This window comes from Heloderma suspectum, chromosome 1 (assembly GCF_057233095.1).
Source record: "Heloderma suspectum isolate Gila_16-S chromosome 1, 16-S_ref, whole genome shotgun sequence".
Lineage (NCBI taxonomy): Eukaryota > Metazoa > Chordata > Lepidosauria > Squamata > Helodermatidae > Heloderma > Heloderma suspectum.
Window position 1 is genome coordinate 250,932,883 of NC_139458.1, and position 26,580 is coordinate 250,959,462.

General features: G+C 42.8%; 1 protein-coding gene across 10 annotated transcripts; it reads right to left on the reverse strand.

Annotated features, from left to right (window-relative positions):
• Nucleotides 1–10,927: 10,927 nt before the first annotated feature.
• DNAAF10 (dynein axonemal assembly factor 10) lies at nucleotides 10,928–26,341 on the reverse strand. 10 transcript variants are annotated; one of them, XM_084823761.1, is made up of 9 exons: nucleotides 26,090–26,341; nucleotides 22,668–22,768; nucleotides 21,176–21,306; nucleotides 18,342–18,443; nucleotides 17,610–17,725; nucleotides 14,000–14,134; nucleotides 13,051–13,148; nucleotides 12,160–12,209; nucleotides 10,928–11,620 (listed from the first exon to the last, which is right to left on the reverse strand). In XM_084823761.1, exons 1-9 carry the CDS (start codon nucleotides 26,279–26,281, stop codon nucleotides 11,565–11,567), a joined length of 981 nt encoding a protein of 326 aa, XP_084679887.1. In that variant the 5' UTR covers nucleotides 26,282–26,341; the 3' UTR covers nucleotides 10,928–11,564. The 10 variants fall into 10 exon arrangements, with proteins under 10 accessions (XP_084679887.1, XP_084679877.1, XP_084679955.1 ...); XM_084823751.1 differs by having other exon boundaries at nucleotides 12,109–12,209; XM_084823829.1 differs by having other exon boundaries at nucleotides 12,109–12,209; nucleotides 25,844–26,341.
• Nucleotides 26,342–26,580: the final 239 nt, after the last annotated feature.

Consider the following 26,580-nt stretch of genomic DNA (forward strand, 5'->3'; position numbering starts at 1 on the left):
ATATTTTTTAGAGTTGGAAGTTCTCTTAGAGGTCATCTAGTCCAACCCCCTGTTCAGTGCAGGAATCTCACAACTCCAATTTCTCTGCCACATGACCTCTGCTCAGTGCATAAGATTGCACACTTAAACCGCAGTCTTTAAGGGACCATCCCCAAATGGACAAAAAAATTCACACAAAAGGCCATTGATGTATTTGAGGCGGAAGGCAGGGCTGTAAGTACTCCAGCACCCCCATAGTCGCTGTTCATGCCAGAGATTTATTGTGGCATGCCTGGTGTTACATACAGATTTTAAGGCTTTTCTCAGCCATGAATTTCAAGGGCCATTGAGAAGGGTAATTGTGTTCTGAGCCTGATGCAGTGGACTCCACAAAAGCTTATGCCATCATAAGCTTAGTTAGTTTTTAAAGTGAAAAGACAAGGGTGTCTGTCAGGGGTGGGGGACCTGTGGCCCTCCAAATGTTCTTGGACTCAAACTCCCATCAACCCCACCTAGTATGGCCAGTGGTGAGGATGCTTCAGGACTGGACCATTTGTTGTTCAGTCGTTAAGTCGTGTCCAACTTTTCGTGACCCCATGGGCCATAACACGCCAGGCCTTCCTGTCCTCCGCTCTCTCCCGGAGTGCACTCAAGTTCATATTCATTGCATCGGTGATGCTATCTAGCCATCTCATCCTCTGCCGTCCCCTTCTCCTTTTGCCTTCAGTCTTTCCCAACATCAGGGTCTTTTCCAGTGACTTTTCGCATTAGGCGGCCAAAATATTTGAGCTTCAGCTTCAGTATCTGTCCTTCCAATGAGCACTCAGGGTTGATTTCCTTTAGGATGGACTGATTTTACCTCCTTGCAGTCCAGGGGACTCGTAAGAGTCTTCTCCAGCACCACAGTTCGAAAGCATCAATTCTTCGGCGCTCAGCCTTCCTTATAGTCCAGCTCTCACAGCCATACGTTGCTACTGGGAAAACCATAGCTTTTGATTATACGAACCTTTGTCGGCAAGGTGATGTCTCTGCTTCTTACTATGCTGTCTAGGTGTGCCATAGCTTTCCTCCCAAGGAGCAAGCGTCTTTTAATTTCATGGCTACAGTCGCTGTCTGCGGTGATCTTGGAGCCCAAGAAAGTAAAATCTGTCACTGCTTCCATTTCTTCCCCTTCTGTATGCCAGGAAGTGATGGGGCCAGATGCCATCATATTAGTTTTTTTTAATGTTGAGTTTCAAACCAGCTTTTGCACTCTCCACTTTCACCCTCAACAAGAGGCTCTTTAGATCCTCTTCGTTTTCTGCCATTAGGGTGGTATCGTCTGCATATCTGAGGTTGTTGATAATTCTCCCGGCAATCTTAATTCCAACCTGTGATTCATCCAACCTGGCGTTTCTCATGATGTACTCTGCATATAAGTTAAATAAGCAGGGCGACAATATGCAGCCTTGTCGTACTCCTTTCCCAATTTTGAACCAATCGATTGTTCCATGTCTGGTTCTTAGTGTTGCTTCTTGACCCTCGTACAGGTTTCTCAGGAGACAGGTAAGGTGGTCTGGTACTCCCCTCTCTTTCAGAATTTGCCACAGTTTGTTGTGATCCACACAATCAAAGGCTTTAGCATAGTCAATGAAGCAGAAATAGACGTTTTTCTGGAATTCTCTTGCTTTCTCCATGATCCAGCGAATGTTGGCGATTTGATCTCTGGTTCCTCTGCCTCTTCGAAATCCCACTTGTACTTCCGGTAGTTCTCGGTTTGCATACTGCTGAAGCCTAGCTTGTAGGATTTTGAGCATCACCTTGCTGGCATGTGAAATGAGCGCAATTGTGCGGTAGTTTGAACACTCTTTGGCATTGCCCTTCTTTGGAATTGGAATGTAAACTGACCTTTTCCAGTCTTGTGGCCACTGTTGAGTGTTCTGGTCAAAGCTTTGGATTGGCCTATTGAAGTTATTCTCGGGGGTCACTTAAATAAGGTGGTAATTCAGAGGTCAGAAAGGCATTTGTATTTAATCCCACACTATTTCAGAAGGGAAATCTCTCTTAACTCAAGTAGGGTAGGGGACATACAGTTCATGAACTTCAGTTACAATAAAGACAGGTCCAACCTAGCAGCCAACCATCAGGATCCTTTTTCTCCTGGCTGCCATGGGCCCCTTGCTCATGCAGCCTTTCCCAGAAAACGCTACACATGCACAAGCCATCATGGCTGAGCTTCTCAGTAACAAGGGCGGAGCACAGGAGATGGGAGAAGGGCAAAGGGTAACAACTGCAGGTGAACTTGTGAAGATCAGAGAGTGTGAGAAGAACAGAGTATCACTCCCAGAGCAGCCTTCCCCAACCTGGTGCCCTCCAGATGTTTTGGACACCAACCCCCATCAGCCCCAAAAGCATGACCAATGGTCAGGAATGCTGTGGTTTGTAGTCCAAAACATCTGGACAGCATCAGGTTGAAGAAGGCTGCCCCAGAGGCTTTCTATCATATCTTGTCTGTCTAATACTGTCACATAATGAGTGTGGAAACCTCTCTGCCTGTGTGACCTTATGTCAACCTTTGAGTCAAATGACTGTACTTCCTCTTGCTTTAATTATATTAGAAAGATTCCCTATCTATGAACGAACCCCCCTCCTTTTACAAAAGAGTGTTTCTCATCAAAATTTAAATGGAAACGTAAACAGGACAAAACAATCAGCATGATTTAGCTTTAGGGTTATTTTTCTGAGATTATACTGTGCTTTCTGATTAAAGCTTTTTCTTTCTTTTTTTCTTCCTTTCTAAAGTAACAGATAAAACAGAGATCTTCACTGAGATAAGGATAGTTAGTTCATATCAAAAGGAGTCTCCTGGACATCAGCTAGATTGAGTGTCAGGATGTGGCCATGTGTTGGGGCACCCATATCCGTATGATGTGAAAGTTTGGAGAATAAAGACTTTTGTAATGAGTTATTATACTTTATAAGCCAGAAACAAAATGAGTCGGGAACAAATTTAAAATGCTTATGCTATGTAGTTTAGTTGCAGGCTGATCAGATCCGCAAGGGGTTAGATCCACCCCAGTTAAGTGGAAAATCCACAAAATCCAATTCCTCTCTGGCTCTGGATGGGGCAGGCAGTAAATAGGAAAAGAAAAACAATGCAAGCAGGGGGGAAATACAGCCATGCCTGCAGCATCCGGGAAAATTGTACTGCCAGTAACCTATCAGGAGTCGTCACCCACAACACACTCACAGCTTGCCTAATACAGCCAGCCAATGGGAGACTGCAAAGCAATACACACACACCTCTGTCAATGAAACCATCTATGTATGCATGCTACAGGACAGGCAATGGGGCTAGGAGATTAGCAGTAAGTTAGGTCCCATGATGGTTTAGCCTGGTAATGCGGTGGCTGTGATCTTGATGTGTTGGGCAAAGGCCTATGAAGAGAAGAAGCAGGAGCAGGGGGAGAAAACAGCGATCAACAACCACAGCTGGTGACATATTGTACACGTGCAGGCGGGCATGATGGTAAAGTGGGCATAGTGCTCATGCTTCAGTTTCCCCCTCTGCCGGGGAGGAGACAAGGAGAATGCAATGAGTGTGCTCTTACTCGTCCTTTTGTCCCCTTGGACATTGAGCAGGGCCTCTGTGGCTCACCTTTACTGAGGCTTCTGCTTCCAGATTCTTTGTGGGATTAAGATCCGTTCCTTTACGTGTGCTTTTTTCTGGGGGGTTTCTTTCTCCGCCTTTCTCTGTTTCATTATACAGCCATTAGATGGTGCTGGGGTATAGCAGAATTCTGCAATTACACAAGAGTCTCATTCCGCAATTTCTAAATAATACCAGACTTCCCTTGTTGGGGGGGGGGGGAATACCCTGATAATGGTTGCAAAGGACAGGAGAGGCCCTGGAGGAGGAGGACATTGTGTAAAGGACCTGCAAACTGCCATGAGTGAGCAATCCCAAGCGCACAATAAAAGCCTCATGTAGAAAGCTAGCCGGCACTGCTTTGAGCTTATGAGCCCTCATCCTGCAAGATGCAAGTGATTGTGCATGGTTAGCCAGTGGCCTCAGTGGTTGGAGTGGAGTGCCTGGCCTTGGGACATGGAGAACCACATAACATGGTTTGTGCCCCTGTTGAGGCTGCTGCAAGAACAAACTTAAAGACTGCAATCCAACAACATCACTGCCCACATAGCATGGAGGATGGGGAAAGAGTGGAGGTTTCAGCAGTTAGCCATGGCAGTATGCACTCCCCCATCCCGCCCCTTCCCTGGGCAGCCTGTGGGCTGATCTCTGGGGCAGCCGGAAGATGGAGATCTGCTGGGGGAGGCTGGTGCAGCCCAACTGAAGACACTTTCTTGAGGGGGGGGGTGCCTCATCCTATCCCCTCCCCCAGTTGGCGGATCTTCAATTTAGGAATGCACTGCAAATCTATTGACACTGACTTATCTGGGGGTAAGCCCCACCGACAGTGAGATTTACTTCTGAGTGTACATGTACAGGAATGTACTGTAAGGGCATGAGCTGGGAAGTCCCCATTTTAAATCTCACCCCATGTTGTAAACTCATGAAGGCTGCACTCCTATTCATGCTTCCTTTGGAATAAGCTCCACTGAATTCAGTGAGACTTACTAGAGAGTAAATATGCATAGGACTGGGTTGTATGTTCCCTAGCCCCTCATCTGTAATATGGGGATAACAACACTGGCCTAGCTAGAAGGCTGTTATAAGGATTGCTGAGACTGAGGTGTGTATACATACATACATTAAAGCATTTATCACCTGCCCTTCAACAAAATTCCCAGGATGCCATGCACAAACAGAATATAAAAATATGTCTGGGCCTTCTCTGTGGTGGCCCCCACTCTGTGGAACTCCCTCCCTAGGGTACTCCGCCATGCCCCCTCTTTAATGAGCTTCTCCCACGCATTAAAAACGTTGTTCAGGCAGGCATTTGGGGTGGGTTACGGCATTTTTAGAAATATGTTTTTAATGTAGAATTTTATTGTTTTAAACTGTTCTATTATTGTACATCACCCAGTGACCAGCCAGCTGGGCGATTAATAAATTTAATAAATACAAAATGCAACATGGAATTAAAAAAGTGATAAATAAAAGCAGCATCAAATCAGTTGGTGGAGATCAAAGTCAATGTAGAAGCTAAAACTGATTAAAAGGCCTGGGTAACTTTTTTTAAGGTCTTTTCTTGGTGCTGTAATATCAAAGAAGGCACCATCTGAGCCTTTCTGGAGAGAGCATTCCATAATCAGGGTACCATTGCTGAAAAGGCCATATCCCCACTTGAATTTTAAGATGATTTAAGCCTTCATCCATTACTCACATGAAGTGGCAAAGGGCAGTATGCAATGAGACACAAGCACTAACATAAATTACATTGTTCTAGTATAAGGGACCTCTAATGCAAAGCCAATAGCATTAGCTGGCATTATGGGATTCCCTGGATAACTTGTCATGACACCTAACTCTATTGGCATTGTGCTAGAGGTCCCTTATGCTAGGGCAATGTAATTTACATGAGCACTCATTACGCAGTATACTGCCCTTTTTCATTTCATGTGAGTATGAAGAGGGCTTCAGCTAGAGGGTGATTCATGAAGTGAATTAATAATATCTGCTGCTAAATGAATTGGGGACACCTTTTTCATCAATTAAAACTTTAAAAATGATGATTCTAACCAATTCATCACTGCTGTCCTATTTAAAACACACATAAGTATATATGGCAAAATGATCTAGATCCAAATTCACACAGCCCACTTTCACAAAAGGAGAACTGGCACTACTGCTCTATGAATGGCAAAATTAGATGGGTTCTATTAGTGCCAAATAGGAATCCAACCATAGCCCAGTCTCCTACCTGCGTAATGCAAACCAGAATGGATCAACCATTTTGTGGGACTCAAAAGGTATTTGATATCAGCAACATAAAAGCATCCAGATCATCTGACAATCTAGATGAGGAACAAATTCTGCTTGAATCTGGAGAAGAGCTGTTATTTTGCTCTCTTTCAAGGATAAACAGTCACAATGTCTGGATTTAGGAAGTGCAGGCAAAATAATTCAAAATTCATTATTGAGATTGGGTTCTTCCTCAGATTGTCAGTAAGGACACCTTTCAATTAGACAACTTTATTAGAATGAAAAATGCTAGCGGCATGATTTAGTAGCTGTTCTGCTATAAATTACACTAACCAGTAGCCACATAATCCATACCTTCTCCTGAACAAATTGAGTGGCCATAACTTACAGCAGGTGAAAAGAGCCTTATTGGCAAACATGTTGATACTAAAGTACTAAGTAGCAGCAAGTGCTTCTCCTCACATCCCCCCTCCCCCGACAGGTTAATCTTTAGGGATCCAACATGAATCCCCCTTATTGCATGGCAAGTTTCATGCACAGCTCGATGCTGCACATGAGGATTGGTGATTGAAGGTACTAACATAATACCAGCATTAAATAATACAATATCTCCACCACGACCCTAAAACCATAGTTGGGGACTATCTTTACAACAAAGGAGCAGCCTTCCCTGGGCTTCCAACGTCCCAAAGGAAGATGGGAGGATGGAACACCCAAATCATGGTTGTAGAGAGCTGAAACCCCAGTGTGGATCTGACAGTGCTCTACCAGCAGGTATTCAACCAGCCCCAGCCTTTTGGGGGGCGGGGGGAGGCTGAGGACCCTATTGGTCTCTGGAAGCTTTCCCATGCCACCCAAGAGGGGCACCCCAGTTTGATAAACACTGATTTTCCCCAAATAGATCGATGCCATTCTTACACAGCTATAGGAATCTGCTATGTAACGTAGAACTTTTATAATGAACTTATTATACAACCCATGACAATGTCTTAATAGTGTCTCAGGCTCTTGAGATGGCATGGAGGTCATAATACATCTGGGACCATTTATTGTTGTAGCAGGGGTGCCCAACCTTTTAAGCTCGGTGGCTTGGGGGCCACATGCATACATATACGCACACGCATGTGTGCTTCCCAACAATCCTGATACAAATAGGTCTTCCCTTGTTGCTAGCAGCCGTGGGGGAACAGCAATCTGTATGAGGATTGCTAGGGGAGGGAATGGGGAGTCTTCTGTTCATCCCTCTCCAGCAATCCTGATACAGAAGGCTCTCTACTTCCTCCCACAAAGATCCTCAATGGATCATTTGTAGCAACTGTACAATCAATGAGAAATCAGCAGTGGAGCCAGGAACCTGGGGAGTGCCACATCAAGGCTTTGGGGGGCACAGGTTGTGCACCAGTCTTATATAGTTTTTGAACCATTGGCATGGACCCTTGGTCTGATCCAGCATGACTCTTCTTCTGTTCCTGTATTCCAGTTCTTATCTGTCAGGCCCCACTTTATATTTGCTTTACTTTCTGCGATATACACACTTTGCCACTAGGGGACAGGGTGACAGTATCTTCTACTGCTTTAAGGAATAAAGGATAAATTAGGCTTTGACTGCATTGTGGATTTGGAAATCCTGCAGCTGCTCAGAAATAAAACTACTAGATTTCAAGCACTATACGTAACCTCATATCCAATATAATTATAAGGCCATTCATCTCTACAGTCAGCTTAGTTGACATGAATGTATTTACAGCTTCCTTAAACCCATAGATATTCTCCTTAACTTCTGTATTACATCAAATCATGAAGGCTTAAAAATGTACAAAATACAGATCATAAACCTCAACATTTTAATAGCATAGCAATGCTAAGCTAATCCTTCTAGGAGGGGCTGTAGATTAGTGGCAGAGCACACATTTTGCACGCAAAAGGTCCCAGGTTCAGTCCGTGGCATCTCCAGATAGGGCTGGAAAATGTTCTGCTTGAAACCCTGGGGAGCCACTGCCAGTCATGTCTCAACAGTACTGCAGTAGATGAACCAGTGGTCTGACTAATACATCACAGATTGATATTCCTTATGTAGGAGTAAAATACCCATTATATTTTAGATAAAGGCTGTCAACATGTAAACTGGTCCCAGAACAAGGAGGTACATTAGAGCTGCTTTGTAGCTTATGTAGCTGGTCCCAGTTGCGTATTCACTTCCATTTAGAGACAGAATAGCTATCATATTTGCTACAAGAATACTGGTAAAATATGCCTGCCACAAAATGGAATAAAGCTCTTACAGGCCAGGCAAACCAAACCGTGTGTATATGTTGTGGTTTCATGCAACAGATCTGTATAATATTGGATTAAAGACAGGGATGGATCCAGACTGCTTCCTGCAGGTGGAAAGGTTACTTTCTGTACAAAGGCAGTTTCTAAGCCAGTAGAGGCATTCTGCTGGTGGAATGGAGGAGGTGGCAATTTGTGCTGAATCTCCCCCTCCCCTTGCAGTCCTGTGCCCTTTCCCCAAAAGGTTGGGGATGTCAAGGGCTCCTTGGAGGCCTCTCTCAGTCTAATCCAGTAGCCAAGTCCAGACACAGACAAATGGATTCTTTTCAAAGCTTTATTCCTCTTTTACAACTTAACAACTCTACTGTTAGCAACTAGATATGAGCAGCAGAGTACCTATGCCCTAAGTTGGAACAGTTGGTCCCCGTTTGAAAGGGAATCAATGGCAGACCCCTGAATTTAAGGGCTAGGGAGAGTCCCTCTCCTTTTCCCTTGGATCCTCTGGGCACAGCCATTGTTTGCGTGCCAACCGGGCACTACGCCTCCTTTCCGCACCCTCCATTTGGCGCCGCTCTCTGCGTCGTGCGTCCATCAAGTCTGCTTCCCGCGCTCTGTCACTCCCAGGACCGCTATCTAAGCTAGGAATGCTGGTGGGAGGAATCTCCGTCAGCTGTTGGCCCTGGGAAAGAGGAGCGCGCTCCTCTCCCAGGAGTGACTCCTCTTCCTCAGAATCAGAACTACTCTGGGATTCTATGGGCTCAGTGTCCACCCTGACAGGGGAACCCACTGGAACAGTAAGGGATGCAGAAGGGGCATGGGAATCAGTGAAGATCACCTCCCACTCCCTTTCCACTGGCAGGTGCATTGAGTCAAGGAATGTGCCCACTGGCACAAAAGGTCATATCCAGATTTAGTCATGGAGTGACAAACTTAGGACCCATTGCTTTCAATGGATCTACTCTAAATATGGTTAAGTCTAGCTCCAAGACACAGTATTTAGTGCTAATTTTGTGCAAGCTCTATCTCAACTACTTACAGTCTGCCATTTTTAGTCTCTGGCAGTCTTCAGTATATTCTAAAGATCTGTTAATGGGGTTCTCAGATTAAGGCTACAAACATATGCACATTTATTTCTAAGTCCCACCCACACTGCACAATACAAAAATCAAAATGTTTGCCACGAATGTACGTACTGTCAAAGTCATCAAGTAGAAGAAAAGCTTTACTGGGCTAAAGTGTGATATCACTAAGCCTTTCATTCATAACTCACAGCCTCTTCAGAAGTTCTGGAAATCATAGTACACTTAAGATATCTTATTTTTAGTTGTCAGTATATCAGCCTTTCTGATGCACCTTTACCAAAAGTTGAAGTACAGGGTGTTTCAAAAAGATGGACCCAATTAGAAATCACTATATCTCTGCAACCACGAACCGCCCATGAATGAAACTCTTTACCACTTGAAAGGGTGGGGCATAGAGTTTCAAATTATTACCGCTAGATGCCTCTCTCAGCACACAAACAGCCCCTAGCCTCAGTCATTCGCAAGATGGCAACCCCGCAACACAAGGCACACTGCCTCAACGTGGGATAGACCGCACGGGACCCAAAGATTTGGTGCTACACTCTTGGCCCCCAAGATCTCCAGACATTACACCCTGCAACTTTTTCTTGTGGGGATAAGTCAAAGAACGTGTTTTTATGCCACCATTAGCAACTAATCTGGATGACCTCAAAAACAGAATCACAGCAGCGGTGACTTCAATGGATGAAGACACTTTGAGAGGCGTTTGGGACGAATTCAACTATCGTCTCGATAGTGTCCATACAGCAGGTGGAGGGCACATAGAGCATTTATAAAATGGTTAGTAAAACTTGATAACTCATTAAACCGTTTGTAACTTTTGGTGTAATTGTAACATGTTGCCATCGTGAAATATACTGTTTTGAAATTGGGTCCATCATTTTGAAACACCCTGTACTTCTCCACATTTTTTAAAAAATAAGACTACAATCTTGTAAACTACGCCGCATATCACTTCCATGTATGTACTATGACAAAACAAATACACATTTTTATTTTGCCACATGAATAACAGACCAAAATACATTGTCACAGTTTTCCACTGCATGTGTAATTTTCCTACATAGGAATAATATCCTTGTAGAAAATCTCATGCAAATTGATTGTAAGTGCACTACACTTGCACATTACGGAAGCCTAGGTGTTACTCACTGAATCAAACCAGAATTTTAGTTAGAATCCCTTCAATGAACGAAGTTAAGACAATTGTTGTGGTGCTTATGTGCTTTTAAAAAATGTCTGCCATATTATAATATTTTATGTTGATCTGTTAAATTTAAATGATTTTATGATGCTATATTGTTGAAAGGTTTGTATGCCACATTGATCTTAGAGAATCGTATCATAGAGTTGGAAGGAGCCATTGCAGGAATCAAATTTAAACCATCGCTGACAGATGGCTGTCCAGTCTCTGCTTGAATACCTTCAGAAGAAGGGCATAGGCTTATACACAACCCTTACATAAATTATACCTTTTATTTGTGGAGGGGGAATCAATTTCATTAATATTTTATGTACAAATACAAAATTACTTTAATCAAATTTAATATTAAACATAAAATGTTTACTAATTTGAGAAATGATTTTTTAAATATCAAAACTGAGGTACACCCAGACATAAATTAATCTTTCTTTGGCAGGGGTATAGAAAGCGATTCATAAACTACAATATTATTCCATGTGTGTATACTTACATAATTTTAAACAAGTAGTCAATAACAGAAGAACTTCGTAACAAATATTTAACTTTATTCCATTAAAACTTAACTATTCAAATTTTAAATGCACAAAGTTCAATCCAAGCCATGTTGACAAACACACCAACAAATACAGTATTTAGAGCACAAAAATGTGCTGATTCTGAAAGTTTCTTTCTAGGATATCAGAGAACTATGATAGAGTCTTGTGGGCAATGGACAGATATAATACATATTAAAAACAATGTTAACAAGTGTTAACAAATTGATGCTACTGCACGAAAGATGCCACGAACATAAGGTACTTTGAAATTAAGTGTGTTGAACACAGTAAACAGGTTTCAATGTGCTAAAATCAAAGGCACAATTTGCAGAAATGTATGATTTGCTTCTGAGAGGTAAAAAAACACTCTAGACAAAGTTTTCTATGTTTTGTTGCATGACATGAGATCATGCAGTGACATTTTATTGAACTTCTAAAAGCTCAGGAATGTGTTGTTCTTTGTTAGAAATCATTTGGTCAAATCCTGTTCAGTTTAGTGACAATGAGTACTCTCACAGTCTGGTCAAATGAACTACAGACACAGAGACCACTTTTGTCAGGACTCCAGTCAAGGCTAGAAATAGGTTGCATTGACAATGTCACGTTCTGTAAAAGGCTAACTGAACCTGCTACTCCCATCTCACTTCCATCTGAATCCTTCTTAGAGCGCTGTGCAGGGTACTCACTGGGAGGAAAAAAAGAACAAAGCCCATTTTATAAACACATCCCACGTATACTTGTTACATCTAACTCCACATTTATTTCATTTTCCTTCTGACCCTCCTCCAAAGAACTCAGGGTGGCTTACAAAACGCATCTCATTTTATCCTCACAACAATCCTGTGAGGTCAGTTAGGCTATGAGACAGTGACTTGCCCAAGGTCACTCTGTGTATTTCACAGCTGATCTTTCAAACTAGCTCTCTTCACATTCAAATCCAATCCCCTAGCAACTACATCAAACTTCAGGAAAAAAGGTTTGTGTATGGGGGGGCGGGGGGAGAAAATCCCTATGGGCATGCACAAGACTTCAGAATTTTAAGATTGGTGACTTGGACAAATAAAACTAAGAAGGAACCTAGACAGCAATGCTGGGTTGATAAGCTTTCTTGCTCAGTACTCGTTATGTAAAAAAGAAAAATGTTGAATTTCAGCACACATGCATTCAGTATACCTTCAAATAAAGCCATTTGTAAGGGCCAAACCCTCTTTTTCTGTGTCTCACCCAAGGTCAGAAGGGATGTGTGGTCCTGTTTCTGCCTTTTCAAATAGCAGCTGTGCAGGAACAAAGAACACAGGAGCTGCTGGAGTAAGGAGGCGCGCATATATATATATATATATATATATATGTATGTATATATATATATGCATGCATCTAGCTCACTCCAAGATTGGAAAACCTAGGAACTCTGCAGTCCCTTTCCCCAAATACTACTTGAGTTATGACTAGCCAGCCTGGAGAAGGAGGCACTGTGACTAGATCAGTCAGCTTATAGGAACTTGGCAGAAAAGGAACAAGCGGTTTAAATCAGAATCCCTGGAACTAAGTCTCTATTAATGTGCCTGACAGACCTGTCAACAGAAATTAATGTGTATCAGTAAATATTATTTTGGGGACCTGTTAACATTAACATATTGACAGGGAGGTGAGTCAGAGTTCAGAGCAAGAGTAAAGTACTAAGCACTCAATATTTATTCATGAATCTAGAGCTCCTTATATATTATGAGTGGAAAAGGGAAGATAAACTGATCAATACCATGTTTAAACACAACGGGTTGGATCCAGATTCAGTCATACTTAAAACCATAGCCATAACTAACGTAATCCTTCTGATTTCAGTGGACCTACTCTAAGTATGACCAAGTCTGGGTCCAACCCATTAAAGAGCACGAGCAAGATCATTGCAGGAAGTTTAAATAACTATCCACGGCCAAATAAATGGTACAGATTCAAGTTAAGCCAGTTCTACTAGGGAACATGTCAGTCTCTAACACCAAGCACTCCTTGGCAGGAAAAACTCCCTACAAGTTAATTGTACAAATGAGCATAATGTACAAAGTTTGGACCACACAGGAAAGAGGGATCTCCCCCTGCCCCTGATGGGGAGATACTTACTATTTCCAAAGATGAAGGTTTCCAGCTCCTCCACTAGTAAGAAAGATATCTCTGTTCTGTGGAAGGTGCCGAACTTGCCACATGGTGGATTTGTGGGCCTAACAGCAAAGTTGTGCAAAAATTAGTCATAAATTAGTCTACCAGTTTCTGACTAAATGTGAATAGGGCAAACAACATTTATTCTTGGATATCCTTGTGTATGTTTACTGCGTTAATGTTGAGTTATACTTTTAAAAATGTATTGTTTCAATTAATTTGAAAATCCGATAAAGAATATTTTTTTAAAAATCAATAAAAATAGATAGGATCTATTTTATCTACACACCTAATTGCCTGTGACAAGTTAAATCATTCCTAAGCAATCAGTTGAGTGGGGATAGAGCCATATGTACAGCTGCAGTAGGGTTGTCCTCTATTTACACAGCACTGTGCACCAGGGACTGTATGTGTAGCACAGCCTTCTCCAACCTGGAGCCCTCAAGACATTTTGAATTGCAGCTCTCAGCATCCCTGACCTTTGGCCATGCTGGGAAGTCCAACACATCTAGATGCATATGTTTGAGTGCTGCCCAACACAAAGGCAGCACCAAGCTCAGTCTACATTCCACTTTACATAAAATGCCACTTTACATAAAAAGGATGTGTGCACTGCTTCCGGAAAATGATCAGAATCTGCAAACCCCAGAGAAAGGAAACTGTTTCCAAATTTCCAAGATCTCATCTATGTATCAATCCACTGTTTAAACTTGGTGTATGGATAACTTCATCAAAAGGGTTTTCTTGGCCAATCTTGGATTATGATGGGATACTGGAAAGAAGTCTCCCAGGAATTTAGGACCCCCATTCCTTAAAAACATCTGTTCCACAAATATTTTTATGCCTCTTCCCCATGGCATGCAATAAGAGTAGAACATCTCCCATTGTTAACAGTCTATGTTTTATACTGTACCTTCTCTGAAACTGAAGCAAAGCCTTTAGTTGGATGCTGAGTTCTCAGGTCAAAAATATGAAACTTTCCTTCAAGTGATGTAGCTACCAATTTGTTCATATTTATATCTTTCCTGTCAAATTCAACACTGCAAACCTAGAAATACAAAGCAAGCAAGCAGTAGCCTTCAGCTGAGCCATAACACATTACAGGTGGTATGAAATCTTCAGTGTTTTTATTTAGAAGCAAGTCTGAGGATGCGTTTGCTATAGATTGAAGGCAAACAGCCCAGTCTTGCACAGAGCTCAGCATGCTTGCTAACGTCAATCGCTGGAAACAAAGAGTTGCTTTAGGGACAACCATAGGTCAGCCAATTTTGTATGGCCTTAGCAGCCAACCCAAACTTTGTGGCTGCCAGGACCATAGAATCAAATCATAGAATAGTAGGGTTGGAAGGGGCCTACAAGGCCATCGAGATCCTGCCCCCCCCACCCTCTCAGCAAGGTTGTCACTTGTTACACTGTCCCCAATCTTGCACTGCTTTTGGGAGGTGCAATCTCTCACTATACTCCTTTCACTCCAAGCTTTGAATAGGAGAGGGAGATCATTCCTGAAGTACAGCATGATCCAAAGGCACTCAGATGACTCTGAAGCCCAGCTTCATTGCAAAGACGATGCCTGCCCCCCATATAGAACTTCTAACTGGAGACCAGGGCTGAGGCTTATTTTCTCATTTTGCTTCTGAGGTTTGTGGAGCACCATCGAAGCACAGGGACAAAACAACAAGCCCTGCCCTTCCTCTCCATTTTCAGACAAATGTATTGGAGGCTTTTGTAGCTGCACTTCCAAGCCTTCCTCTCAACCGTGGAGCAGGGTATGGTGCAAGGATTTCCCCTACAGTTGTGTTACCTTTTAGAGGCACTCTGAGCACCAAACTTCACTGCAACTGCAGGGATAATCCTCCGCTGCCTCTCTCTAGCTCCAAGATTGGGAAATGCTGAGACTCATCACCAGAGGGCAGCAGAGTACTTACCATGGTGAATCCAACTGTATACTCTTGGGGGCAACCCAAGAGATTAGGCGTGCCTACTGCGATTTCTGATTTTGTTTCCTCTTAACAGCAGACGCTCATGCCATACTATAATTTGGCTCTGAAACTGTCTGCAGTTTCAAGAATACTTTGCCATGTAGCATATGGGGGGTGGGGTGCAGAGCTGCTGTTTGAGAAACACAAGCCTTGCAGATGCAGGACTAGATGCAGGGGATTTTTGGATTCCAGTCAATAAGTTTAACTATGCTGAACACGGCACAGAATCACATCCTTACTTTAGTGAATCATATTCCTCATTCTCTCTGGGTAAATTTACAGTCAGGGCCAGAAATATTGGAACAAGGATAACTGTTTTGGCAGTTGGCCCCTGTACACCACCACATTGAAGTTGAAAGGAAACACACCCAGATGGGAGTGAAGTCAGGACTGTCAGCTGTAATTCAAGGGGTCTGACAAAAGTGGGGCACTAATGCGAAGAGAAAACTCACTGGGAAAGACCGTGATGCTGGGAAAGGCTGAAGGCAAAAGGAGAAGGGGACGGCAGAGGATGAAATGGCTAGATAGCATCACCGATGCAATGAACATGAACTTGAGCACACTCCGGGAGAGAGCGGAGGACAGGAAGGCCTGGCGTACTATGGCCCATGGGGTCACGAAGAGTTGGACACGACTTAACGACTGAACAAAAAACCACTCAGGAAGGACAGCCAATGGCATACACACACACACATCGTTGGTGGCTCATAAGTAATGGAACGAATGGCTGACAAGCAGCTGCATGGCCAGGTGTGGCCTGTTTCCTGGGTGCCCCATAACCAATCAAACAGATAAAAGGCCTGGAGGTGGTCCTGAGTGTTACATTTGCATTTGGTAGCTGTTCACTGGAACTCCCAACATGAGGTCCAAAGAGGTGTCCATGCGAGTGAAGGAGGCCATCATTAGGCTGAGGAAACAACATAAACCCATCAGAGAGATAGCAAAAACATTGGGAGTGGCCAACACAACAGTTTGGAACATCCTGAAAAAGAAGGAATAAACTGGCAAGCTCAGCAACAGCAAAAGGCCTGGAAGACCATGGAAGACCACTAAAGTGGGTGACTGCAGAATGGTGAAGAGGAACCCTTTCCCAACATCTAGCCAGGTCAAGAACGCTCTTGCGGAGGTAGGCATGTCATTGTCAACATCTACAGTCAAGAGACGGCTTTATGAATGTAAATACAGAGGCTTCACAACAAGGTGCAAACCACTGGTAACGCTAAAGAACAGACAGGCCAGATTGGCCTTTGCCAGCAAACACCTAAAAAAACCTGCCCAGTTCTGGAATATGATTCTTTGGACTGATGAAACCAAGATTAACTTGCAACTTGTCCCATCAGAATGATGGGAAGAGAAAAGTATGGAGAAGGAAAGGAACAGCTCATGATCCAAAGTATATCACGTCATCTGTCAAACATGGTGGAGGCAGTGTTATGGCATGGGCATGTATGGCTGCCAATGGAACCGGGTCACTGGTGTTTATTGATGACCTGACTGCTGGTAAAAGCAGCAGGATGTGTATAGGGCTATACTTTCTGCTCAGATTCAGCCGAATGCTGCCAAACTGATAAGACGCCGCTTAATACTGCAGATGTATAATGACCCAAAACATACAGCAAAAGCTACCCAAGAGTCTCTCAAGGCAAAGAAGTGGGATGTTCTTCAATGGCCAAGTCAGTCACCTGATCTCAACCCAATAGAGCATGCTTTTCACTTACTGAAGACAAGACTGAAGGCAGAAAGACCCACGAAACACACAGCAGCTGAAGGCAGCTGCAGTAAAGTCCTGGCAAAGCATCTCAAGGGAGGAAACTCAGCATTGGGTCATGTCCATGGGTTCCAGACTTCAGGCAGTCATTGACTGCAAAGGATTTTCATCCCGGTACTAAAGGCGATCCTTAAGTTTGAAATGATGTTGGTTTGTTCCATTACTTATGAGCCCCCAACGATGGATGTGTGTGTATGCCACTGGCTGTACTTCCTGAATGGTTAGTGCCCCACTTTTGTCAAACCCCTTGAATTAGAGCTGAAAGTCCTGACTTCGCTTCCATCTGGGTGTGTTTCCTTTCAACTTCAATGTGGTGGTGTACAGAGGCCAACTGCCAAAACAGTTATCCTTGTTCCACTATTTCTGGTCCTGACTGTACATTATTGACAGATCACCAATGGCTTGTAATAAACATGTCCTTCAAACACATCTCAAAAACCTGAACTATGAAGTATTTAGAACAGACTGAAACTTTTCAGTTTTTGCCATACAAAAATGTGTATTTATGTAGAGAAATTGTATAGAACAAAGCCCCCTGCCCCTGAAATCTCACTGTTTAGGAAAGGAGCGTGATCATTATCCATAAGCCAAATCATAAATCAACTATTTTAATTTAATTAAAACTAAGTTTAATTTAGTCTAATTTAGACCACTGGCAAAACCAGAATGTACTGTGTAGTTTTAATCATACTGAGCATAATTTTCTGGAAGTATCTGCATCTTCCATCTTACAGAGAAAGAGATTAAAATTCTGTCACATCTTTGTGAAATATTACCCCGTTCTTAATGTTGGTTTCCCATCGCAATGTCATGTTCTTAAGGTCAAACAACTTGATGTCCCCATTGTCATAGCCAGCACATACAACACGCTCTTCTTGATTATAAGCATTGCCTGGTTAGGAAAAAAAGGACCACTGTTTAGATAAATACCATATGACCAAACTTTCTTACAGCAAGTCTGCATTTATGTGCCAAGTCTATTTTAAGGTTGTGCATTCGTAGAAAACAGTTCTGGAAAGGAGATACATGGAGAACTTATGACTTTTCCTGGATCCAAGAAGAGATGAAGGCATTTAGCAGAAGAAAGGGGTAACATTTGGAAGATTTAATGCCAACTCCAGTCTTACTATATAATTTATTTTATTTAAAATGCTAATACTGCTTTCTCTGCCACAGAAACACAGCACTTGAAGTGATGTTGCTGCAACAGGCGATGGGAGGGGATCAAAGAGAAGTGGCAGCATTTGGAAGCTAGCTTCCCAGAAAGAGAAATTTACTGGCTGCATTTTAGACAGAATGTTTAAACTCTCTCATGTGTTGCGATTACCCCAATAATTCCCAACTGCTTGCATCTCTGGAAAGGAGATGCTTGCAGTGGGAATTAAGCAGAGCAAAGTACCTGGAAACTCAAGTACTTTAGCGTTCCAAGACTAATGTGATAGGAGCAAGACAAATCCCATGATACATTTTTGTACGCCGTTAAGGATTAACAAGTTCACTGAACTTACCAAACGCCACTGTCCAGCAGTCTCTCTTGCTCTCTCCATGCGCTGGTTCCATATTGGCAACTGGAACGTCTTTTTGCCTTGGGTCCCACACCTTCACAGTCCCTGCAATCATTGACACTGCATTATTCTTGTACTGACAAAATGGCTTGTGGTATTTATTCTTCCACTACAGCTCCAGCCCCTCCAACTTGCTTTTAAGAAAACACTAGTTATGTCTCCTTTACAGTTAGCCATATTTATTGTATTGCAAAAAACAGAACAGTTTGTTTCCATGTTTTCAAAGTTTGATGGATACAGCCTTTCACCTTCATCCAAGGAATGGTGTAACTGATGCAACTAATAAAATTTAACTCAGTTAAAATACTAGTTTCCAGTGCTTGGAAGATGTAATCTTCATTCAAAGACAAGACTACTCATACTATACATGTATATATTACAGAGCTGTTTGCAACTGTCTTGCTTTATGTTCCTCTTTTCACATCCTTATACAAGGTATCAGTTTGCTACAGCCCTCTAATGACTTATGTGAAAACCCTGCTCCACGTGGGACTCAAAATAGAACATACAGCATATGTAGATCTGATTGCAGTATCCTTGTAACCATATCATATGGCAGCTGAGGAACCTAGAATGGAAAAAGGCTGGCCAATACTGCTGTTACCAAGTATGTACTAGCTAAGAAAAATCTATGTCATGGCAGTGATAGATTGGACTAATCAGTAGGTGTAGTCTTCATAACTGGAGCTACAAGACTGTCCTCTTTCACCTCTTCAAGACCTAATGCTACTCAGCTTTTTACCATGTCCTCCCCTGCAAAAAGAACAATCTGGTCCTCACTTGACAACCCTTTATCCCTGAATGTTGCTGACACCAACAACTCCAAAAGCCATTATACAGGAAAAACCTTCTTCATAACATAAACTCATAAATCAGCAACCTTTAGGGAAAGCCCCAAGTGACTTGAAACAGAAATCAGTACATTTTTTGAGTCCCAAAATATACCTAAACAGTTAACTCACTTTCCTCTGACATCTGGATACAATTCAAATCTATTAAAAACAAGAGGTATTATGCTGCTGACTTTGATGGGTTGTGGATTGTACACAAAAAGTAAACTTTCCTTAAACCATCTGTAACTAATTTGTGCACTAGCTGATGTGCCAAAACATGTGTGAACAAAGTAAGGGAGACAAATATTGACCTCAGGGGACTTCTTAGATCCAGCAGTGCCTACTCCAATTTGCACAACTATAGATGAAATGGCATTTCTGCTTGCCAAGAGAGTTACAGTCAAGCAGTAATCTCTCTCACCTGTCATTTAAAAAACACCACATATTCCTTACCTGGCCTAAACTAAGGTACAGTGCACTCTTTGGCTTCTCTGAGAACTTGCAGGATCATATTTAAAAAGAATCTATCTTTCTGTCCAGCCACATAAACCTCCTTCTGCCCCACCGCTGCACTTTTTGCTGCACACACACGAGGCAAAGCATCAGTAACAGTTGTCACTTTCGCACTGCTGCAGTCACCAACCGTGCCCAGATATACTCCAAGATGCTGTGATGGCAGCATTCCACAGGATCTTGCAAGTGGACTTGTTGGAAGCAATGGGCCACACCCTTCAGGAAAGTAAACCACCCAATAGGAAGATAGCTCTTAGCTGATTCTGGCACCAAGGACAGCAGCACGGACCTAGGGTCCTCCTGCCTGGCAGTTCCAGAGTTGTTTAACACCCATCAGGAAACTGCCAAGAAGGTGGGCGGAAAAGAGTGGAAGCAGATTTTTTTTCTTTTGTCCTCCCTCCAAATATTCATGCATATCCACATGTTCCCTTATACTTACACATTTATCCCCTTCACCTCTTCCCTCCTTTCCTACCTATCTCCCCCACCCCACCTTACCAGTAGACGACAGCAGCACTGGCCTCCCCAAAGCTCTCATGTTAGCAGCTCTGGAACTGCCGGGCAGGAGGACCTAGAATCAGCTAAGTGCTATCTTCTGATTGGGTAGTTTAGATACTAGCATTATGATGACACATCGCAATAATTAATGAAAACAGTTCTTAATCTAAAGAATCTTGCGAGCAAGAACACAGATGTAATCAGTACACTACTTACTTTCCAGAAAAATACATATAAATATTTATCTAGGGAAAAACTCCATTTAGGGCTCTTGTTAGACAGAAGCTTCCGATCTCCGAGCCTTCCAAGTATCCAGTGCCCTAGCAGGCTGCTCCCAGCATGGCAGGGGGAGCAATGGAGGCAATTTTCACCTGTCCATCTTCCTTTTTGTAAGTGTTCCTCTAGGTAGGCCTCTGAGCCCGCCTAGAGTGATCATGCTGCTGGGAGTGGGCCTGGGGAGGTCACGGGGTTTTTCATATCCTGGCCTCTCCTCTCTCTTCCCTTCCCTGCCCACCGCAACATCCCCTTTCAGACTTCTCCCAGGTCCTCTGAGAGCACTTTTGTGACCTCAGAATGCAGGCGCCGCAGTGACAGCTGTGAGGGGGTGGGGGAGTGATCAGATGCCAGACTCCCCCTTCCGAGGTCACAGCAGTATCTGTGGCCTTAGAGGGGAGACGCTGAAGAATCCTATGGCTCCTGGGACACTCTCCAGGATCGCTCTCTTAAACAGTTGAGTTTGAACCATCAAATAAATAATGGGGTCCATATTCAGATTTTCCCTCTGGGTTTGTGAAAAAAATTTTTAAAGCTTAAATAGGTTCATAACAAACAGAAGACAGAAGGATCATTATCATAGGAGACTATTAGCAGGATTTATCCTGACCCATTTCCCTTTTTCTCCTAACCAACAGCATAGCAATAGGACTAACTTACCATCACGGCTTCCTGTCACAATTTCTGGTGCTCCTTCTCCAATTCCTAAGCCACCAACACCATCAATACTATTTATAATTTCTTCATGTCCCTTCACAGAGTACAATGGGGTTTCTGGAGCCTCCAAATTCCTTAACAGCAGAAAGAGACAATTATTTTGTGTTCATTCAAACCTGCACCAATTTACTCTCACACTTCAGTGGTCATCAATATGATATAAAATGCCATTTGTGAACTTTTTGATACAAGAACTAGTGTCAAGACGTTCTGGAGATAATGATCAGTTAATTAAAATCTGAATTTATTCAACCAATAAAATAGCAGAATAATTCTCTCATTGATGTCTATAAAAAGAAAATCTGATGCAAACATTTTTTTAATGTTCTCTTCTCCCTCCCAAGATGTGGTGGAATTACAAAACTCAAAAATTAATTAGCAGCCTTCATAATGAAAAATACAAAGATGCAATATTACAATTCAACTTCTTAAATGCTGTTAGGCTTACAAATACTGAGACTTCAAAATGTAAGGGTATATTTTGTTTTTTAGAGCGGGAAATTAGAAAGCGGTTCTTTTCCTTAATCTTTTCTGGACCAGAAAAAATTCTAGACTATTACTCATCTGAATATTAGCTGCACACATCAATTAACATTTGAAGTTTTTTGTTCAACTTTGTACAGGACTGTTGACCCCAAATGCGATTCTTGCTCCTTGGAAACTGAAATATTTTTCCAGCCCTGCCTAAGGTTTACATTTGTTTTTAAGCTTTTCCCACAGCAGTGAACATTAAAAACTCTCAGACAAACTCTAGGTTTCTCAGAAAGGGCCTGTCTGTGGTGAGACCATTATTAAGAGACAAAACACCAAAATGAAAACCCAACCCTCCAAACAGATGAACATGCAAAGTGCGGTGGGAGGGAAGGAGAGGGTAGCCAAATGTAATTTTCTTTTGTTGCATTCTACCAATGAAGGAAAGACTTCAGAATAGGCTTCTGCTTCAGTTTCAGAACACAAACTCTCAAAAACAATGACTAGTATCCAAAGAACTACTTTAGCCATGCCTAGTGGGATTTTTGATACCCCATCCATCTCTTTAAACAGCAGCCTACTATGCCATACCAAAAACTGCCTTGAAAAGTCACCACCGTTTCAAAAGGAGTTTGCCACATGGCTAACGGTGAACGGAGGGGAGGCAATGTTGTTTGACGGAAAAACATCTCTGGAGCACATGGAACCAGTTGGGTGATTACTGGATCTCAACCAATTTTATAATGTAACCAGACAGCAGTGACCTAGTTAACATCCTACAAACTGGAATCTTTGCATTAGATTATTACCACTACCTAAAACCTGCATACTCCCATTCTAAGAAAATTTTAATGAACTGACAAATTTAATAGTGTACTGATTATGAATGACCTGGGAACAGAATAAGGCCAAGAGAGAAACAGAGCTCCGAAAAATATGAATCTGCATACCTAATATTTCTTACCATATATTTAAGTTTCCACCAAAATCCCCTGTAGCTAGATATCTTTGTTGCAGAGAAGAAGCACCAAAGGTTCCACATTTAATAGGCCTCGACTTTTCAATCTGGAAACAAGGAAAATCAAAAAATTTTAGGAGAGCTTAATCATTTTATATTTATTGTCTTGCCCTATCCAACAGACAGGTTATTTTAATATCAAGCATTGGGGAACAGACCTTTTTGAAATTATTTTTTTTACTCAAACCTTAAAATATAGAAACACTGCTGATAGGTTTTAGCAAAATTCATTTATGTAACCCATAAGGCTGATATTAATAGGAACAATGACAGGTCATACATTTTAGTCTGATACATGGTTTGGAATTTAATCTGTCTGCCAGGGAACATGGAGAGGATTTTAAGTCATGGTGGCTGCAATCCTATACACATTTACCTGGAAATATGCCCCACTGAACTCAATGGGGCTTACATCTGAGTAGACATGCATTGGATTGCATTCTCATTCTAATTTACTTAGGTCACAATCGTATCAGAGGCTTCCAAGTATCTAATGCACTGTTGGGCTTCTGTCAGCAGGAAGCAAGGAGCAACAGAGGCGATTTTTGCATCCCTGTCCTCCTTCCCCCACTTCATATCCTGCCATCTCCCCTCCCCATCCACCAGAACACCCTCCTTTTGACCTCTACAAGGTCCTCTGAGGCCGCTTTTGCAACCTCAGAAAGTAGCCAGCACAATTTCCAAGACCGTAGGAGCATCTAGAGTTTCGGTAGAGGGGCTCCAGTATGGTCCCTGGGATGCTCTTCAGGATTGCTCTCTGAGAAACCTAGCTATTTCTGATGGTTTACAAACACAGAGGAAGTGGTAATTTCTCCAATTCTAACAGGGGGAAGAGAGATAATAATATGCTTTTCAAATTTCACCTCTTTAGAAGTTAATAGGTTAAGAAAGTTTATGCAGTGCTTGCTTCTACAGATGACTAGCTCTTTCCTAATGTTCCAATATTGCAAAATGGCAATATTTTTCTTTTTCTTTTTATTCATGTTTTTTTCTGTTTAAGCATGTTTTACCTACATTAAGGGCCCAATCATGTTACTCAGAAGTGTTCAACGGGATTTATTTTCTAGTAAGCATGATCATACTTACCAACCAGTACACATAAGTCTACACATCTAAGAAGGTTGCTCCCTAATTCAAGGTGATTGATACTCAAGTTTGTCACAAGCTTAGAGCCCAACTTCAGTAAATCAAATTAAACTAATACAAGTTTAACAATGTACTGAGCGTGAATACAAACATGAAAGTAATTCAAATAAATTCTTGCGCATTAGCAGCTAGTATTCCTGCAACATGCTATTTTTTTTATTTCTGTAGCTTTTAGTCTAAAAAATGAGTTGTGATTCAAACAAGTGAATTGCTGACAAAAATGTTATTCACTGAACAGTTTTTTCTTGCACCTTGCCTTCCACCTTTACCCTCTTTGGTTTTTATACAGCAAATATCAGAACTAGTGCCTTCAGATTATAGAAAATTATGTTTAGATTAGATTGGTGTAAATAGGTTGCTAGCCACTGGAAAGCAATACTACAACAAAACATTCTCATTGCAGTACATTAAGAGGATCTCATGACTCATATAATCAGGCAGTCAATCTGTATGATGTGAAAGGCATCCACTCAGTTGTCCGTAATGCTTTATAAGGTCAATGTGTTGTATTCTTATATTGCTATAACTACAGCAACCAATGCTCTGTGGGAAGCAAAGTGCTGTGTATACAAGCAAAGGTAATGGTTATCACCATGGTGACCAGCATGACATTCCTCATCATTATTCATTTCTAAACAGTGCTTTACTCCTGAACACTGGCATGCCCAATACTGGGCAGAACAAACATGGCTAGGATATATTCATGCCCCTAAATATCTTGTTTGATTCTGATCTGGTATATGCTTGTATGTGGTCAGTTCCATGCAAATGAAATCTTATTAATTTAAATGGTTAACAACGAAATTAGCCACCCACCATGTTAAGCTATTTTAATAGTTACAGTCCTTCATCCATCTGTACATGCATTTGTATGGTGCTTCAGTCTCAAACTGTTTAGATACTACAATACTAATAGTTTTCAAACTACATGGCATTACAGTCTGGAACCCCCTTTTATTTGGCAAGTCAGGTCCATTCTGATTTGTCTCTGGCATACATGAGCTAGTTTGCTTAAGGTTTTGATCCACTTCTTTGGAAGATAGCTCCACTGAAATTAAAGGGCCTTACTTCTGAGTACACAAACTCAGGCTGTAAGATACATCTGTTTCTATGCTCTATGGTACTTGAAGAAACAACTTAAATAACGCACGGCAAGCTACTGTACTACAACCAGTAGTAACATCCCTCTATACAGAATGGAAAACTGAAGGGTGCCACCAGATATGAACTTAAGGCATTAATCTTTGAGAAGATCAGTGCAGACAACCTGCTTACCACATTTGCATCTTCTCAGCAGGATGATACAGAAGACCAAGTCTGTTTAGTTAAAATGTAAATAGCATAGACTAACTGTTCACAAGCATACTGTGTTCACACATTAAAGGGCCACAATTCTCCATTGTCTCAAAATGGGTAAAAACACTGCAAGTCCCAAGTCAGATACATGCTTCCAAACTAACTTAACTTCAAATGAATCCTCAGAGTTCAATGTTTTGTTTTGTTTTATAAAGGGCAGTGGTGGGTTAAATTTTCTTCTCCAAGCAGGCACCAGCAGTTCCGCAGTTGCAAAGATAAGAGTTGAGACATGCATTCAGGTGAAGCAACTGACACCTCATACACTGTTGCCAAACATATCTGGAGGACACCAGGTTGAGAAAGGTGGGTCTGAGATCTGTTACGTTTTCTATACAATGGATCAAATGGGGATCCCACCCACACCTCATCAATTTGTGATTTCGGTTGAGCCCCTCCCAATAATCGTTAGCGTGGGGGAAACTGTGATGAAACAGAAGAGAATGTTAGTCAACCCCCCCTTCCCCAAGCGATGGGATCTGCAAATGGAAACACAATACCTGAACTGCCACAATCCAGAGATTGAATTAAGCTCCAGTGTTAAAACCTGGGTTCAAGGTCACGTACTCTACCTCCTTTTCACCTGTTGAAAGAATGGTGGCTGCAATCCTATACACACTTACCTGGGAGCAAGCCTCACTGAACCCAATGGGGCTTACTTCTGAGTAGACATGCATAGGATTGATTGCAGCCAGTCCACTGTTTGTTGGGGGGGGGGGTTGTGTGTGGTGGTTGATTCACTTTTCCTCTCCAAGCAAGCCCTGGCTCCTTGCCGCTGCGTGAGAAGCGGGGCACAGCAGGATACCTGCGGGACAGAGACAGAGAGAGGGGAAGGCACCTCCCAGCTTGAGCCTACTCCTCTCACTCACTTCGCGGAGGAGGCTGAGGCGGCCGCCCTGCAGCTCGTAGAGCTGGATGACGCCGGTGCCGCGCGGGAAGCTGCCCAGGCAGATGAGGCGGGCGCTGCACGGCACCCACTTGCAATCAAAGACGGTGTAGCTCAACCCCTGCTGCGCGTGCGCGATTATCTGCGGCTTCTCTAGCAAGCCTCCCGCCGACATGGCGACGACGGCGACGCCGCCGCAGCCCCGAGGCTTACGGCTCTTACTCCCCTGACGCACGACGCCGCGGCCGCCTTCCTCGGACTCCTCCCTATTACTGCGCCTCCGCCGTCTCCTCAACCAACCCCCTCGGCGGCTTCGCGCATGCGCAGCCACCCGACAACCACAACATCCGGGGCACCGAACCATGGAGAGGAGAAAGACTGTCGTCCGTGCCGCTCTCTACGCGCCACGGCAGCCGCCGCCGCCCCGCCGGCTAAGGAAAACCAGGGGCTCTGCCCCTCCCGCCTCTTTAGAGG